Raw genomic sequence first — 17485 nt, 5'->3', positions numbered from 1 at the left:
AACAATGAATCATGGAACACTTCATCTAGAACTAATGATGTAATGTATGGGGATTAACATAAGAATAAAAAAAAAACAAAAAACCTAATGATGTAATGTATGATGATTAACATAACAATAAAAAATAAATAAATAAAAAGAAAAAAAAAAGATGTGGGGCCAGAGGTAGTGAGGCAGTGAAAGGGAACGTCATGGGCAGAAGCCGCACAAGAACGCATCGGACATGTTCCGCGCCCACCCTCCGATTGTGCCTCTGCGGCCCATTCTTCGTGTTGCCTTCTGGGTGGTGAGTCAGTGACCGTTCCCACCATAGAGAGTCTGCCCTGGGGCTTCCAGGTGGCTGCAAAATAGCCAAGACTCGGGGCTTCCCATCAGGAGTCCTGGGGGTGCGCCTAAGGGTGCAGTAGGGGAAGAGAATCAAACTATTCTTGGTATCCTGAACTTTGAGAAGCCTTTTGAATTTTTTTTTCTGTAAATGGGCATTAAAACACTCTTGAAAGGAAAACATGTAACCACAGGTAGCCAAGCTGTGGTTCTAAGGCTGCTTTTGTGAATGCTAATGGCTTTTACCTGAGGCCCATCACAGAACATTCCTGTTATTACAGAGTCTGTGGTCCCTTGGCAGCTGGATACTTTAAACCTGGAAAGACACTTTCTTTCAGTAAGTATTTATACAAAAAAATCATTTGAAAAGGCCAGAGGAAACACACACAATCCACTAAGCACAAAGATCACAGAAGGAGTCTGCTTTCACGAAACCAGCAAAAGTCACGAACCAGACAGGAGGCAACCCATCACCTCTCCAAACGTCAAAACAGCTTTAAAACGTAAAAGTCTGCCAAACAGTCCTTTGTAGCAAATCAATCCACATAGTTTTGAGAATTTTGAACTAAATTAGCCAAGTGTTTGGACATCTCTGAAATTAGGTCAAAAACAAACACCTATTATCAAATACTTCTATTTTTATACCTGAAGCTATCATTTCCTTGACATTTTCAAAGAACCCTTTTAAAGAACTCAGAACATTTAATAAAAACACTAAAATCTGAACTATATTTTGGTGGTCAAGTCACAAGAATTATTTGCATGACTCATTGAAAACCGCAGAAAAAGAAGGACTACATGCTTAACTTCCAGAAAACAAAACCACTTCCTACGTCTATTAAAGCACTCCTCACAAAGTGACATTGGGCCCCCTTTTACCTGAATTCTTATTGGTTTTGTTCTGCCGACTTTTAACTTGTTCAGTCCAAAGTGTGGGGTAACGTGATGCGATATCTAATAAACCAAAACAAAATGATAATTATTTTTAATGCATCATGAAAACACAGTCTCTTAATTAAAGATCTCAGTAGGTAACCTAAAAGCCAAAAAGTCAGTGTGCTCAATAAATACATATCGTACATTTTTAAAGAAACCCTTAAAATGATTACGTATGTGAGACAAAAGGAAAGAATAATACACGGTTTTAAAAGTTGAGCATGTTTTTTTTTCCCCTTTCTTCATCCGGAAGTGTAAATAAAAGTTATATGGATCCAGACTGGCTCCACTTAAAAGAAGTGGGTTTCAGAGAAAAGCCCTGACAGAAACAGACCCTCATGCAGTAAAGATGGGTATTCATGCAGGGGCGCCTGGGTGGCTCAGTCGTTAAGCGTCTGCCTTCGGCTCAGGTCATGATCCCAGGGTCCTGGGATCGAGCCCCGCGTCAGGCTCCTTGCTCAGTGGGGAGCCTGCTTCTCCCTCTCCCTCTCCCCTTGCTTGTGTTCCCTCTCTTGCTGTGCCTCTCTCTGTCAAATAAATAAATAAAATCTTTAAAAAAAAAAAAAAAGATGGGTATTCATGCAACACAGGAGGTTTTGCTCAGGGAAGATTCGCTACAAACTACAACGTGGAAGACACAATTCTGCATAAAGCATTTCAGGAACACATCCTTTTCTGCAATACCACTGAGCAAACCCCTGAGGGTCAGCCGTGTGCGTCAGTCACACTGAGGGCCTGAGAACCTGCCGCAGAGCCGTCCTCTGCGGCTCTCAGCCTGTGACCTCGACCCGTGACGTCAGCGTTCTTGTCTGTGAAGTGGCACCTGAGGACTCCTTGAGCTAATGACACATGTGGCAGACGTGAGCCTTTCCCATTCCCGTTCTCTGCAGAGCACCATGTAACTCTACCTTTCAATCGCTGATTTATTTATCATGTGCATTCCTTACACTCTGCCTTCAAACCCTCATTCCTTTCAAACTGAGAATCTGTGACCCATTGGCAAATACCGAAGACAACTTATGAAAGGCTAAGAATAGGAAATCCATCCTTGCCATGATTACAAAGTTCAAAAACCCTTTAAAACACATGCACGCATGTGACCTCACACATCTCGTCTCATGCACCGCATTGTGGTGAACACATGATGGGAAAGACATGATATACGAACAGGGAACATGATGTATGTGTTACGCCCTTTTGAAATAAAACACTTTATGTTATCCAAATTATACAATTTCAACTCAAATTTTGATTCAAAAAAAAGACCTTTGGGTTGTGCTATATGAAAGCACCATGGCCACACTCACGAGCCTGCTCCAGAGTCAGAGGAAAGACAGCAGGAGCCCTCATAAAGTTGCAAGTGGCCAAATCCAGTCCACTTTGAGTGGACTCCCAGCAGCGTGACTCGCCTGCACTTCCCAGGCCCATGCCTGCCCCGGTGCACACCCACTGTCCTCCCCCAGCCAGAGCCTATTCTGTCCCGGGCTCACCTTCTTCATCTCCTTGAGGTTGAGTCTCCAGCGCTGGAGCTGTGGCATCATCTGAATTCAGAACGGAAAAGATTTGCAAGGAGACTACAATTATGAGAGTAAGTTCAGTAAGTGTGCATACAGGATGGAAGCTGAGGGCTTGCATACACCCCACACATCAACAAAAACCACCCCCCCCAGGTGCACAGGTAAGCGGAGGGCAGGGGCTCCCTGAAACCGCACAGCAGCCTCGGTGAGCTGCCACGTAAAGGGAGTGCAGGCTGGGAACCGGGACCCTGAGGGAAGTGCTGGGCCAGTCCCTGGGAGCTGGAGCAGCTCAGACTGGTGAGGAAGACGCAGAAATAACATAAGCCAGGGAACATAGCATGGGAGGGGGCTCACGTCGGCAGAGTCAGCGAGTTGGGGTGACCAGAGGGACGGGCCGGGGCGGGCTGGGGGAAGCCAGATATCGTTGCTCTGCCCCCTGCCCCATTTTCCCAAGTGCAAGGCAAGGATCAAAGAATCATAACTGACTTGCTGCCCTGCGCACCCCTGCACCATCAGCCCCTCCGTCACCCCTGCAGGAGCTGGAGGAAGGAACCCATGGAGGGACCAGAGTCAACGTCTCAGAGCTGGGGACAGGCGTGGGTTAGAGTATCACTCTATATCATTTCTTTGGAGGCACAGATCCCAGTGGATAATCTTTATTTAATTTGTAGAAAAACTGACTGTGGGTTCCCTGGTAGGGCATAAAGTTCTAGAGAGTTCTGAGACATAGCAGGGAGACAAGGAGAATGAGCTGCTGGCAGTCGGCTCTGGATGAGCGGGGTCCCTGCCAGGGGTGCAGAGTCCCAAGGCACTTTGTGGGGCTCCCAAGAGCCAGTCTGGTGCTTTTCACTCAAGCTTGCTCATGTGATTTTGTTATATAATAATTTCAGGATTAAAATACAATAAACAGTGGGAGAGATAAGGACCAGCCATAAGGCTTATCTGTGATTCATGACTTTCCCAGATGTCTGAAGAATAAAAATGAAGTTTCTCATAAATTCTTTTTGGGGGAAAACCAAAAAGCCTTTTTTAAAAAACTTTTAACACAGAACAATCTTTTGGGGGAAAAAAGTTTCCTTTCTATCAGAACACTGAAAAAAAAAAGTAATGTTGCCTATTTGAGAAACCCAAGTTCTAATACTGATAGTAACTGTAAACCCATTGACCGTTTTGTAATCTCCTTCCAGAAACTAAAATTAAATGGGGACACAGCTATAGTATACTTAACATATTTAGAAGTCCTTTGAAATGACATCAATCAAGCACATTATTAGTGTTGGACATATTTACTGAGGCCTAGGCAGGTCACCACTGTGGGGCCACCAGCCTGTTCCCAAAATCCCTGGGTCCGAGCCAACCTAAAAACTCAGCCCAGCTCACTCACAGCGGTTGAGGCTCAGGGCACCACGGGGAGGATGACGCTGAGGGAGCCGCCACAGGTCTCCCTCAGCCCCCAACTCCGGCACCAGGGGCCCTCATGTCTCCCGGCCTTGGCCCTACCCCTGCTGTCAGCATGAACCCCCTCCACCACCGTCCACGCTCGGGGCCTGTGTGTAGGTCTGTCCCAATGTAACAAACACACCAGCACCTACTGAACTCAGCCTCAAGAAAATGAAACAAAACTGTGGAGAGCTGTGTGCTTTCTGTTTTCCCTACTAGAGTTTGCAAAGGCCTCGTTTTTATCCATAAGCCAGATGTGTGGCTGAATTTCAGGCATTTTTCTCTGTTGTGTACATGTCTGTAGATCAAGAGCCTTCAGCAAAAGGAATGTATTCCTGTGCCCACATACCAATTCCCTAGGGATTTTTTTTTTTTTTTTAACTTCTACAGCAGGTTCAACAATGTGCTGCAAGGCCCTGCATCAGGAAACCGCGTTTCCTTTTGTCAGCTCTGCCCTTGAGCATCTGACTGATGTTTGTAATCATGAATATTGTCCCTTCCTCCTCTCTAGAAAATACTGACATGCCCACCCTGGGACCTTACAGACCCAGATCCAAGCTGTTCATTTAGCATTCTTTTCCAAATGTAAGCCCTCACTCCGGCCGGCATTCTGACTCTGCCTGCAACTGTCTTTCCCCTAGAAAACAGGCTATCTTCCCCAATTATGAGGTTGCTCTACCCCACACCATACCCGTCCCCACGTCCACACCCTCCCCGCCCACCCACCGCCTCCCCTTTCAGGAGACTGCTCTGCCCACGCTCCCACCACGCCCCCTCACACACCATCCTCACAGGCTGATGCTGTCCCAGGTGCCTATCCCCTGTGTTTATCTTCATGACTTAAGGGACCCCGCCGTCCTCCGAGGAAGGGACAGTGTTTGCCACAGTCTCAGTGCATGCTTGTGGGAATGGACTGGAGTGAAACTCAGGTCTCCTTGGCTTTATATCACTTTCCTTTATTACTGGGTCATATACTATAACCTGCGTCAGAAAAAACAGAATGACCTAAAATTTTGGTACTAACAATTTTTCATTTTGTCTTGAAAGCGACTTCTGACTTTAAAGGTTGACATAAGATAAAGGCAGGAAACACATCCCTGAGTCCACAGGACGACGACTGCGGGAAGGGCAAAGAGAAAACATGGGGCTCGTGGAAGGCCCTGGGGGTGCACCACAGCCTGCGTGAGATGGGCCAGGTGCTATGGAGTGGTTCCAGAAGCAGACGGCTAGCTGCTCTACCTGGTTCTTGTTGGCCCCAGTCCCAGAGCAGGTGACGGTCACAGGCGGGAAAGCATACCCCTCTTTCTCATGAGGAAGCTTTGAGAGGTCTTTCTCAGAGGCCCACAGTGACTGCCATGCTCCACAGTTACATGCAGAACATCACGCTGGAGCCCTCCCCACAGGTACAGACAACAGGAGGCACCTGCCAGCATCAGGGGTCCCGGCACAAGCCACGCCTGAGAGGCCCTTACGTGGGGTGCGGGGGTTACCTGCCCAGCACCTGCAGATCCCTGGCCATCCAAAGGGACAAATACATGTGTGTTGAATGAATAGGTAATGAACTGTGTCAGCTCTCCCTATCACGTAGTCCACATTTAAATTTTAACTTAAGGCATTAATTGAATTAGCTGTTATATATTATCATCATAGAAATTCATTTTAAGATAGTTACCTGTTTTTCCTGTGCCTTCCCGTTGGGGTACCTTTTCATTTATGGAACCTAAAGGGGGAAAATAAGGAATAAATTATTTTTGGCCCTCAAATGGTCATCAATAGTTGTTACGCAAATACTGGGTTCCACTTTGATTAGTTCACAGTGCTTGTCATTTCCTAGTTGAATTACACGAGCCATCTAGTACCCTGAGGTGACAACGTCATCTGCAGTCACAGGCCCTCAACTAGCAAACCGAAGATGAGTTCCTACTTCTGCGGCTAACTAGTTGGCCTTGTATATGAGGACATACACTCTAATATGCAATATATCATAGTTTCTTCACTTGAAAATTGTCCTAATCCCCTTAACATACATTGCCATATTGAGGCAGCAGAATGAATTAGATTTAAAAAGGGAAACATTTTTAAAATAATAAAAAGTTATGCGACCAAAGATAAATAAAACCCTGGTTTCAGCTGGATTTCGTCCTACGGGAAAGAAAACTGAGGAACTGCGTTTTTGTGGAAGAATGCTGGAAAAACATGAAGGGTGCCGAAATAATTCAGGAGAGCATGTCTAACATTTATGTTAAACTGAGAGGTTTGCATTACAAATGTGAGGTGTGGCTCTCTCTTCCCCATTAGCTCAAAACTGCAACAAGCATTAACTGTTTCCCTCACCATTATTACACCTACTCGAAGGAATAAAAAAAAAAAGAAAATTCTGTTCAGAATGAGTTTGGAGTTTACCTGCTGATTGTGTTCAGAATCGTCCATGCAGGATTCACTTAGAATTACCAGTCTCATGCTGGGGTGCACTCCTTAGCAAAAACATCTCATGACACAGAACGTGAAACCCATTAACTTGTTTTATAATTTTGAATGTGACGTTGAAATACAAACCAACATTTATGCCAAAGATATAAACTGCATGACATTTAAGAATGTTTATCCTGTTTCTTGGAATTTAACAGTAATATAATAGGAAATGCAGCAGCAGTTCATCATAGGAAAGGATCTCACAGGACAGAGAAGTTAACACAACCTTGCACAGACCATTCATTCTCTCGAAAAACGCGGAAATCACATGAAGGTGACAGGTTCTCACATCTCTTCCCAAAATTAAGTCAGCAGGTTTACTTCAAGGAACAAAATGCACACACAATAAACCGTTCTCCAGCAGTGGGTCCACCGTGGACCTCCCACCCAGCTCGGGAGGAAACGCCCCCACTCCTCCTGCTGTGAGTCTAAGAATAAACTGAGTGACGCGCATTTGGAAGTTTCAGTCCTCCAGTGGACGGGAAGGACGCAGTGTGCCCACTTCCCAGCTGTTCCTTCTGCCTCCAGGCTTCAAAACACAGGATTCTACCTCGGCTAAGAACCCCCTGGCATAGAAAAAGGGCCCCAGTGTGTGGCCTTCTCTTAAAGCTTTTGGGGCCCTACTTTGCTTGCTTTTCCCTTCGAGCCTCTCTCCACAAATCCAGATTTCTTAAAGAGCTTAACTGTCCTTAGTCGTCAGCTTACTGTTATCATGTGTTTCTGCAATGAGTCAAAAAATGTTTTCTACTTTGGACTGGAAATGATAATATTTCAGTAATATTTCTGAATGTGACTATTCAGGTTTTAATATTCTGAGCTAATTGTAAATATCCTACATAGTCGTTCGATGCCCCACACGAGAGAGCCTCTCCACTGAATTAAAGCAGTATTTTGTGATCAGAGGGTTGAGGACCACAAGCTGTGGATTCGCAGGCTGAGGCCGAGGCCCCGGGGGCATTCAGACAGTGTCTCCCTGCACCCTTGGGCACGCTTTCTCCCAGAACAACCACCACTGAGCTCTCTCACCAGCCCCTGAAATTCACTTGGTATTTACTCAAACCAGTCCACACAAAAATAATTCCATCTTGTTCTTAATAGTACGAAGTGATTTTAAAGCAGAGTCAAGTGTCCTTGGTAAGCTGCTCCATGATTCAAGTATTTTGCAACAGAATTTAAAGACGATCCAGATGTGCTCTTTATTTCATCTTCCTCTAGACAAAAAGCCTCCCTCAAACCTCACCTCCTTCCCTGCAATGTCCTGTCCCCAGGAATGTAGAAGAAAGCTGAACATCACTCTCCACACAGCAAAACTGCTATGCCAACTAGAATCCATGAACCCCAAACCGGAAAGCAGCTCTTACTCTTTCCTTACAGTTTTCTGAAGGATTTGCTGAAGAATTCCCAAGCATTTGGGACAGGTGAGATTCTAGGATGTAGGTGTGGAAAAGGGCTTCAAAAGGGGGGACCTGGGAGACAGTGAACAGCTTTGTAAGCCACAGGCTGGTCGGCTGCACCTTCGAGACCTGACCCCTGCTCATGGACAGAAACACCGCTCCTCAGAGTCATCTCTCAAAGGACACAGTTGAATTCCCTCCATTGGTGAGATCTCAACCCTTTTAGGTGCTATTTTAAGAGGTGGCTTTTTTAGCAATTAGGGTATGTGTTACCGGTGAAGGAAACCACAAAAACACAATGTGGGGGGATCAACACCTGCGGTTCACGGGGAAATCATGTGAGCTGTAGTTCCGAGCACCTGGTTCAAATCCAGCTACACTCAGGCATCTCAACTTGTTGCCGGAACAGCCCCGCCGGAGGGTGCCATGTCTTGCTGAGCGTTGGTGGTCTCGGCAAGCTCCTTCCCCAGCTTTAGAACCAATGAAGGTGTGTGTGGCCTGGGCAGAAGGGAGAGGGTTAGTGACGTCGCCCACTGCAGGCGAGCACAGGTCCAACATGCAGAATGGATGGCTCCTTCAGGGCCCAGTTAAACAAGCCACAGTGATTCATCCCTTTCTGGAAATCTCACATTCAAATGCAGATTTACGACACCACATGGCTTTGCTTCAGAAAAAAAAGAGACACAGAATGGGGGGAAAATAGACAGAGAAAAGGAATAGAAGGAACAGGGGCTCTGTTCCTCCTGCATCTTCTGGACACGCATCTCTTTGCTGGAACTCTGAGCGACCCAGTTGGTGCTGTGCTCTCTGAAAGCATGCTCACCGCCCCCTCCAGGCCTTTCCTCCCGCCGCGGGACAAGCCAGCGGGCTTTCCTCAGGCCCTGGCTGGTTGTGTCTGCCCCTCATTCCCTGGTCAGAACAGCCTGGAGTGCCATGAATGATCCCGCACACACCACAAGGCCTAGCGGTGCAGGGAGAAGGGCAGAACCTGGGCCAGAGAACCAATTCACTACATGCCAGGAGGCTTCACCTGCCCCAACCTCCATTCCCTCATCTGCAAAATGGGCAGTGTCAGGAGTATCTGCTCACTGGTTGAAGGAAACGGCAGAGAAACCAACAGGTAAGAGGCACACAATGAACGTTCACCTGAAACACCTCAGGCGCTCCGTCACCCGTCTGTGGTATATTCCACCTGTGGCCTCTGTCTTCACATAGGAGTATTTTACATGCAGAGACGGTAACAGGGTCTGCGCATGACAGACGCCAATGCTGTGTCCACTCAGAGTAAGCGGTCAGGCAGGGCACCAGTGAGCCCGGGTGATGGCGCCCTCTCTCCGTGACCACGTTCATTCATTCATTCAACACACGCTCATTGTGTGTGGCCGACAAACAATGCAAGAGATAAAGCACTAAAAAGTTTCATCTACTTTGCAGAGATGAGTGTGAAATGGAAATTACTGAAACAATGCATACTACAGTTGTGCACACAGCTATCCATACAGTTCTTACTGTGTGTTGGTCATTGTTCTAAGTACTTCACATCCATTAAGTCATTTACTGCTGACAACAACCCTATAAAGTAGGTACCATCATTACGCCCATTATACAGATGAGGAGACTGAGATCTGGGCAGGTGACTAACTGGCCCCAGGTCACCTAGCCAGCAAGTGGCAGAGCCAGGATCTAAGTCTGCACCGTTAGCCCTTGGGGGAGCTGAGCAGACAGGCAGGCCCCTGAAGAAGATGGAGGGCAGAACAGGCCCTTGGGAGGGGATAGCAGCGTGAGTCAAGAGCGAGGCCAGCAGTGCGGTGGGGCATGGCATGTCCAAGAGAATACTCCACAAGTGTGCTCTGCAAGCTACTCGTCCCCCTTATTCTGTGCACATCCTCTGTTTACGAGGACATACCTCCCCACATGGGGACTTTCCTATCATCTTGGCCTCCGCAGAATCTAGCGTGGTGCCCATGTATGGAAGACCCTGACTCAGAGTCAGGATGCCCGAGCGTGACCTGTGAAGGCTGACCCAACCTCTGCCAGCTCCAGTGGCCCCTCTGATCTCAGGTCTGCTGACCATCCTAGCAGCAAACAGGCCCAGTGGTGGAGAGTGAGGGCAGAAAGACTGAGCGTGAGATTTCTGTTAAGTGTCTGAGGAATCCTGGCTTTAAAAGATTCACAGAGAGGGGAGCCTGGGTGGCTCAGTTAAGCATCTGACTCTTGATTTGGGCTCAAGTCATGTTGCTGGGCATGGAGCCTGCTTGGGATTCTCTCTCTCCCTCTGCCTCTGCCCCTCCCCCCCCACTCTCGTGTGCGTGTGCGTGTGTGTGATTGCACGTGCATCCACCGTCTGGAAATTTTATCCGAAATTTTACATACCCGGTGTTGGCTATACCAAATTCTTATTTTATCTCATTAGGGATGTAAAATGAATTTCCTCAGAACTTCAAAAACTGTCGCAGTCGTCCCTGATGATTTGTATTTTTCTCGAGAGCAAATCGCGGCGAGTGACGTCTACACTGCAGCCCTGCAGCCACAGTAACCCACGCTGGTTCTCACCCCCACGGCCCACAGGCTCCGTCCTCGTGCACCTTCTACTCTTGCTTAAAGCTGTCTGTTTTTATTCCGTTGCCAGTATGCACTGAAATATTTTACTTTACTATCACTTTTCAGGAAGAGAATTGTTAAGCCTAAATGAAAGCCAATTTGAGGGGAAAAAAGGGCTCCTTCTGATTGGTAACCCTGCAGTTCACACAAAGCAACTCTGAATTTGCATTTCAATAATTTGTACAAAGAAATGCTCCAGAGACTTGAGAAGCCAGGTGTGGCTGTGTTGTTGATTTCAATACTTGGAAATTCAGTTGTTCTGGGTGTTTCTTTCAAATTCCTCAGCTGCACAGGTTCCTGCACTTAGCGCCAGGGAAATTCATTAGTGAAAAATGAAAAAAATAGTTAGCTTCTCTCTATCAAGTGAACATTTTCAGAAATCATTAGGATATTCATACAAACGTGAAGTGCCCCCATTTCCGGGAGAGGCCAGAACTGCAGGCATCATGGGCAAATTCGAGGATCACAGTTAAGCTCACGTAGACGATGTACTGAGAGGCGATCTGATCTAACCCCAAGTCCTCCGTCATTCATGCTGGACCTTCCCAAACCCAACCGAGAAGTTGCTCAGATAAGCAATCAGCCCCAGGAAAGGACCGCTAACCTGCTCATTCCTGTCCACAGAAATGCAACGCCTCCAGTAATGGACACCGAAGGAGAGAGAACACTTGATGTTATAAAACTTGCCAGGGAACGAGCAGGGCGGGAGAGCTGGCTTTCTGTCCCGCACCACGAGAAGGCACTGGAACGCGGGGAGTGGGGCTGTCAGGTTGAGCAGGATCTCCGTCCTGCTTGGGACAACTCTCCCCATAACCGGCCCTGGTTTAAGAAGGGGGTAGGGGGGCAGCTCTCAGGCGGGCCTCAGTCATGGACGCGGGACTTCTCCCCTCCTCTGCTCTGTATCCCCACGTCTGTAGCTGACTTCAAACACATACCTCAAGCTGAGCTACATACGAAGATTCTGGGGATATTGTAATACGAAGAATTCTTGCATGTAGGTTCAGCTTACAGTGTCTCAAACTGCTTTGTACTCATGCCAAGAATAAGCTCTTGGCCACGGTGCATAGTTACAGAAGGGAGATGAGATTAAAAACCCTAAAGCTATTTCCAAATAATAGCGAATAGGCGAGCTACAAAAATCCTCCCTTGGAGAAAAGTCCTTTGTTTCTGAGTTCTACTCCACCTCCAGCAATGTTAGTCTTCAAATCTTTAGAAGGAAGAAGAAAAGAAAAAGAAAAAAATCCTTACAGAATAAACATAAACCAGTGGTGCATAGACGGAGGCATGTTGACCTGGCCCCTTACCAGCACCGGGGATGGGGAAATGCTCGGTGGGCTCCCTATCATTTCCTTCATCCCCTGAGCCATCTCCCATGCAAGAGAAGACCCTGAGCAGAAAGCCATCTGCAGACCCAGGGGTCTAAATCAACAGGGCTTGGTGAGCATATAAATCTCCAAGCCATGAGCAAGAAACACCTGCTTTGAGGCAGGGCAAAGCCTGGAGTGCCTTTGGAGGCAGGTCAAAGAGCAGCTTCTTGGTCCTAAATACTTCTCAAGGCAATGTGCTGTTTGCCATGGACATAAGCGCCCTCCCCCAGAAGGGAGAAAGCTCCTACCATCCTCCACGCTCACCTTCCGTGCTTGCCTCAGGAGCAAGCACAGCAAGGAGGGAAGCAAGGAGCCACACTCTCAAGAATAAATGTGGGAACAAGATAGTTCTGCCCCATTGTTATGCCAGGCCAACGTGTCCCTCTTTTTCAGAACTGTCCTCACCTGTTCACATCCTCAGGCAGCAAGTCAACCTCTCCCAGCCCATGACATGTATGTCCGCAGGGCCCTCAACAGACCAAGGGCGCCTTGCCTGGCAGATGCTCAATAGATTAATCAGGAAGGAAAGACGAGTGGATTCCTTGGGAGGAAGGTAACGTTGGATGCTCTCCGTGAGTTTCTAGGTGAACGGGCCACATACACTATGATTTACTAAAGCAGAATCTCATGACTCGTTAAGGGATCACCATGTTAGGCCATTCAGTCATTGGAAAGTGTGTGTCAACAGGGGTCTCGGGAGGGCAGGATCTGCCACCCCCAAACTTGCCCCTCCACGGAAGCCTCTGCCTCTCCCCGCCTGAGCGCCACTCATTCCGTGGCCATGGCTGGAAAGACAAGGCTGATGACTCACTAGCTGTGAAAATCTGAGCAGAGCACTCAGCCCAAGGGACAGTCCTTGATTCGTGTGGATTAAAGCCAGTGATGGGTTTTCAGAAGCATCGAGGAGCTGATGTGCTGGGTGGGGAGCAGCACGTAGCTTCCTGTCCTCTAAGTACCTTGCCGGAGCCGGACAAAACCTCCATGTGCTCGTGGATCTCACACCTGGAGCTATACATATTCTAAGTAAGGAGTTCACGGCCCATGAATTTACACTATTGGATTTGGCAGAAAATGTGGGCTCTGGAGACAAAAAAAGTTTTAAGTCCTAGCTCTGTTGCTTACAAGCACAGAGGCCTTGGGCAGAGTCCCCCACCTGTAAACTGGAAAGTAATAGCACTTCCTATCCGAGCTGCTGTGACTCCCGACGCCTGGCGGGTCCCCTCGCGCGCGGGCAGAGTGGTGACACTGACAGGGGACAGCAAGCCACCACCCCCACTCCTCCAGAACAAGGAGGACGGCAGACGGGAATGCCGGTCGCCCCCAAATCCTCACCTAGGTGTCTTCCACCCCGTCCCTCCCATGCAGCCACGGTGCATCCTTTCTTCCCCACCCCTTTCCCTCCATCCATACCCTCAGGTTGATGCATAACTTTGGGAAGGATTCAAGTCAGTGTGCTACTTCCTCCAGGGACATCTGCATTTTTAACTCTTCAAATCTCTTTAAATCTGTGGACTTCTGCACTCCTACCCATAGATGTGCACGCACAGCCTGATAAACTATTGTCAAAGATCCAGAGAAGAAGCTTCCAGGGCAGGAGTCGCCGTGCCCCACCCCCTCTCCAGTCAAAACCCTCCCTTCCCACCTGCAACCGCTGACCTGATCCTACCATAACCCCTTCCTCACTGTCTTTGTGGCTCTCTACCCAAAGATGTTTCTCTAAGTGCTGGAGTTGAGCTTTGTCTGGTTTTGAATTTTAAATGGACTCGTGTGTTGTGTTCTGTGCCGTGGTGCTCCTGCTCAGGACCCCGCCGGAGCCGTGGGTCCTCACAAACCGAGCAAACCATGTGGTCCATGCATTCGGGTACCGTGGGCATCCAGCCGTTCCCCAGATCCGGTTGTCATCACAAACGTGGCTCTGGACGTTCCGTGCGTGTCTACTGCTGCAAACATGAGTGCATGTCTCCGGAGCCACGGCGCATCCCGTCACCCACGCGTGGGGGGCAAGCAGATTCTGCACCTGCGGCGCCCCCAGCGGGGGAGGGTCTGTGCATCCGTGTCCTCACCAGCACACCACACATCACTTTTTCGTTGCTGCCAGTCAGGGTGGGGGGTGTGTGGAGGGGAATCTCACTGCAAAGTTCATTTGCATTTCCCTGGTACTAATGAGCCTACACACTTTCTCCTGTGTTCACGGGTCGTTAGGGTTTCCTCCTTTATAAAACTCTGTCTGTTCAGGAGTTTTGACCATTTTTCTGCTAGAGTGTCTCATCTAATTCTCCTTATCAATTTAGTAGGAATTTGGATATTTTGTATTAATGGCTTAAGAATACATAATTATGGAATAAAGGAATACTCCCCCTTTTGAAGGGCCTTCTGGGAGAAGTGAGAAGGTGGAGTGTTTGCGGGCAGGAGATCGGACACCTCGCTAACTCCTGGATGTCTGCTTTCCTCCCCACGGCTTGCCTCACCGTGTGTTTGCCCATGTTCATTAATAAACACACACGTGCATGTTCTAAGCTATAGCTATTGTTTATAGCCACATTTTAAATCTCTTGTCACATTTTTATAGCGTGTATTTATAGGGTAAGCTTGGTGTGAACTCCAGGGCAAAAGATAATTGTTGAACCCTGAGGCTTACCCGATTTTAATAAAACAGATGGAAACCACTCCCATCGTTTACAGCGAGTGGGTAATGTGCACTAGCCATAGGACGCACCCGCTCATGTACCGGTGAAGAGACGAGGATGTACCTAGAGAACAAGCGCCTGGCTGTTTGCAGATGAAAAATGTGGTCATCTGTGGTGATGTCAGCATCACGATCCCATGCAGAGTCATGCCCTATCGCCCTGCTTGGCTGCGTTATTTGTGAGGCTCTGTCAACATATGCAGAAGTTTGGCATAAAGTGTTCTTGCATGTTTGTGTGTGTGTGTGTGAGAGAGACTGTGTGGGGGTGTGTGTGTGACTGAGCACTATGAGTTTGTGTGTGCATCGTGCACGCGTGTGTGAGTGTACTCGTCCCGGAACTCTCCCCGGCCTCAGACATTCTCAACAATTCCCCAAAGTCTGCAGAGTTTCTGAGCACAGGCACCTGCTCTCCCACACCCACATTCCTGCAGAATAAAAGCATGATGCAGCGGGGGGGGGTGGTAGACCTTTTCCACAGTGCGCTGGAAGTTACAGAGCGTGTCTAGTATGAGCAGCTGTGAGGTGACCCAGCCCCGAACTGCCGCCCAGGACTGAAAAGAGACGCTCACTTGCAGACGGCGAGTCTGAGAGCAGAGCCCCCAGCCTTCACCGCAAGTCTGACCTGACCCACTGAGCCTTGCCCACAGTCCCCACACAAGAAATACCAGACTTAATTTTAAGCACACTGTTTTCCATAATCCGTCATGTGGGACCAAAAATTCCACACGGACTGCAGCATTTCTACATAGTCAAATTATAATTTCTATAATTATAATTTCTGGTACCTGGTTGAAAAAATAATGCGTAAGTGGACAGTACAGTGGTTTGATTCCAAAAACAAAGCACTATTTGGAGAATGTAGGAAATCAGCCAATTTTGTACATGGCTTTCCAATAAAGATCTTTCAGACACAACTTAATTTTCTAACAGTATTGCTAAAATCACAGAAACGGGCATCCTCCCGGCTTTCTCCTTCGTAAAATAAGGCTGGGTGCCTAGTGGTGCCGCATGCCCAAAATAAAATGTGTATATGACAGTATCTCCCAGAGTGAGGGACACACAGAGAGGGCGTGTGTTCATTTTCCTCTTTCTTTCATTTACTCAATGAGTTCATAGAAGAATTATTAGGTGCAAATGTTAGCTCACTAAAAATATTTGTCAGCAATTTTTAGCTCTTGAATTACCAAAGTTTTTTTTAAAATAAATATGTTTTAATTTCACATGATGCACACCCCGTGGCTTTTAAGTGATGGCCAGTCACTGGAAATATTAGGTTTCATGTTACTGTTAATTACAGATGTCATCATGCTGAAGTGAGTTCTGGCCTGTGCCTTGGCTCCTGGTGTAAACGTCTGAATCATGGACAGAATTCCTAATTGTAAGATGTCTGACCTTTAAAAACAATAAGTCTAAAAGTAAATCCTAAATGCAAATGTTTCAATATTTTACATGAAAAATCAGGAACATGCTCTGTGCTCTGTTATCACTGTGGCTGTTTCGACAGTTTAACTCAAGTCTAGTCTAGGAACCTTGATGCAAAGATCAGGAATCCCTTCAGAGACAGTCTGATAATCCCCCCACCCCGGCCAATTAATCACAACTCAAGCTGTGAAACATTCTCCAGGAAAGATGACCAGTGTCATTTATATCATTTTTGGTAAAATATTAAAGGAAAACAGACCATTTCATAGGTTATACTCCTGGCAGTATTACTGCCTTCGTGCATCAGGCCCTCTTATGAGTAAGAACACAAATAAACCATCTGGAAATGGACTCACAGAGAATGGTCCTCTTTTTCTTTGCAAACATACACATATAAAACCACAACTTTTCTTTTTCTTTCTGTCTTTTTTCTTTTTTTTTTTTTTGCCAAAGAAAACATGTGGTTCTTTCCCCTGCTGACTACAGTCCTTGTGGTCATTCCTAAAAAACTCAGAGCTGGGAATCAAAGAACCTATCAGCGCTCAGACCAGATCCTCCGCTGGTAAAACCGGCTTAGAAACAGTGTTCCCCAGGTCTGGGGCTTTGTCCCGAGACGGAACCCGGTTCCCGGGACTCGTCGCGACCGCCTGCACCGGATTTCTCGGAACGGCGCGCAGACGCGGGCGGGTGACCGGCCAGACGGGCCGGGGCTCGGCAGGGGCTCGGCCGCAGCGCGGACCTACCCGGGCACCGCGGCGTCTTGCGGGCCACGGCCGTGCCGCTCACGGGCCTCCCGTTGGGCGTGACGCACCAGCAGTATCCGGTGTAGCTGTGACACTGCACCTGCGGGCGGCGGGACGGGGGGGGCGGTCAGCGCCGCCCCGACGCGCCTCCCCCCGCCGCGCGGCACGTCCGCGAGGACCCCGGCCTGAGCCCCGGACGGTAGCGAGCGCGCCCCGCGACCGCCGCCCGAGTGCGGCTGCGGGCCAGGGCGCGGGCTGCTCGGCTGTGCGGGACGCCCGCCCTCCGCCCTCCGAGCGCAGCCGCGCCTCGGGCCGCCGCCGGACGCTGGGCCCCAGGGCGTCCAGGGGCACGCTCGGCCGCTCCCCGCTGCACCGCGGCAGCCGTGAGGAGCGGGACGGCATCCCTCCCCACCCCCGTCCCTGGCGTCCCTCCTGCTCTGCCCCCACCCCAGGGTGTCCCCGGCATCCCTCCCACACCCCCCCCCGGGGTCTCTCAGGCATCCCTCTGCCCCCAGGGTGTCCCCGGCATCCCTCCCACACCCCCCCCCCGGGGTCTCTCAGGCATCCCTCTGCCCCCAGGGTG

At 48.6% G+C, this 17485-nt stretch overlaps 1 protein-coding gene across 1 annotated transcript in view; it reads right to left on the bottom strand.

Annotated features, from left to right (window-relative positions):
* SMOC2 (SPARC related modular calcium binding 2) overlaps positions 1 to 17485 on the bottom strand; it is a 95380-nt gene that overhangs the window by 36340 nt on the left and 41555 nt on the right. Inside the window, exons 3-7 of the mRNA XM_081829389.1 lie at positions 17101 to 17269; positions 16903 to 17002; positions 5890 to 5937; positions 2751 to 2801; positions 1204 to 1278 (exon numbers count right to left, since the gene is read on the bottom strand). Coding sequence (XP_081685515.1) covers positions 1204 to 1278; positions 2751 to 2801; positions 5890 to 5937; positions 16903 to 17002; positions 17101 to 17269 — 443 coding nt within the window. The remainder of the gene's footprint in view (positions 1 to 1203; positions 1279 to 2750; positions 2802 to 5889; positions 5938 to 16902; positions 17003 to 17100; positions 17270 to 17485) is intronic.

Source organism: Leptonychotes weddellii, chromosome 8 (assembly GCF_054177405.1).
Source record: "Leptonychotes weddellii isolate Sample4059 chromosome 8, ASM5417740v2, whole genome shotgun sequence".
NCBI classification, from domain to species: Eukaryota; Metazoa; Chordata; class Mammalia; order Carnivora; family Phocidae; genus Leptonychotes; species Leptonychotes weddellii.
This window is presented reverse-complemented; position numbering and strand designations above follow the sequence as displayed.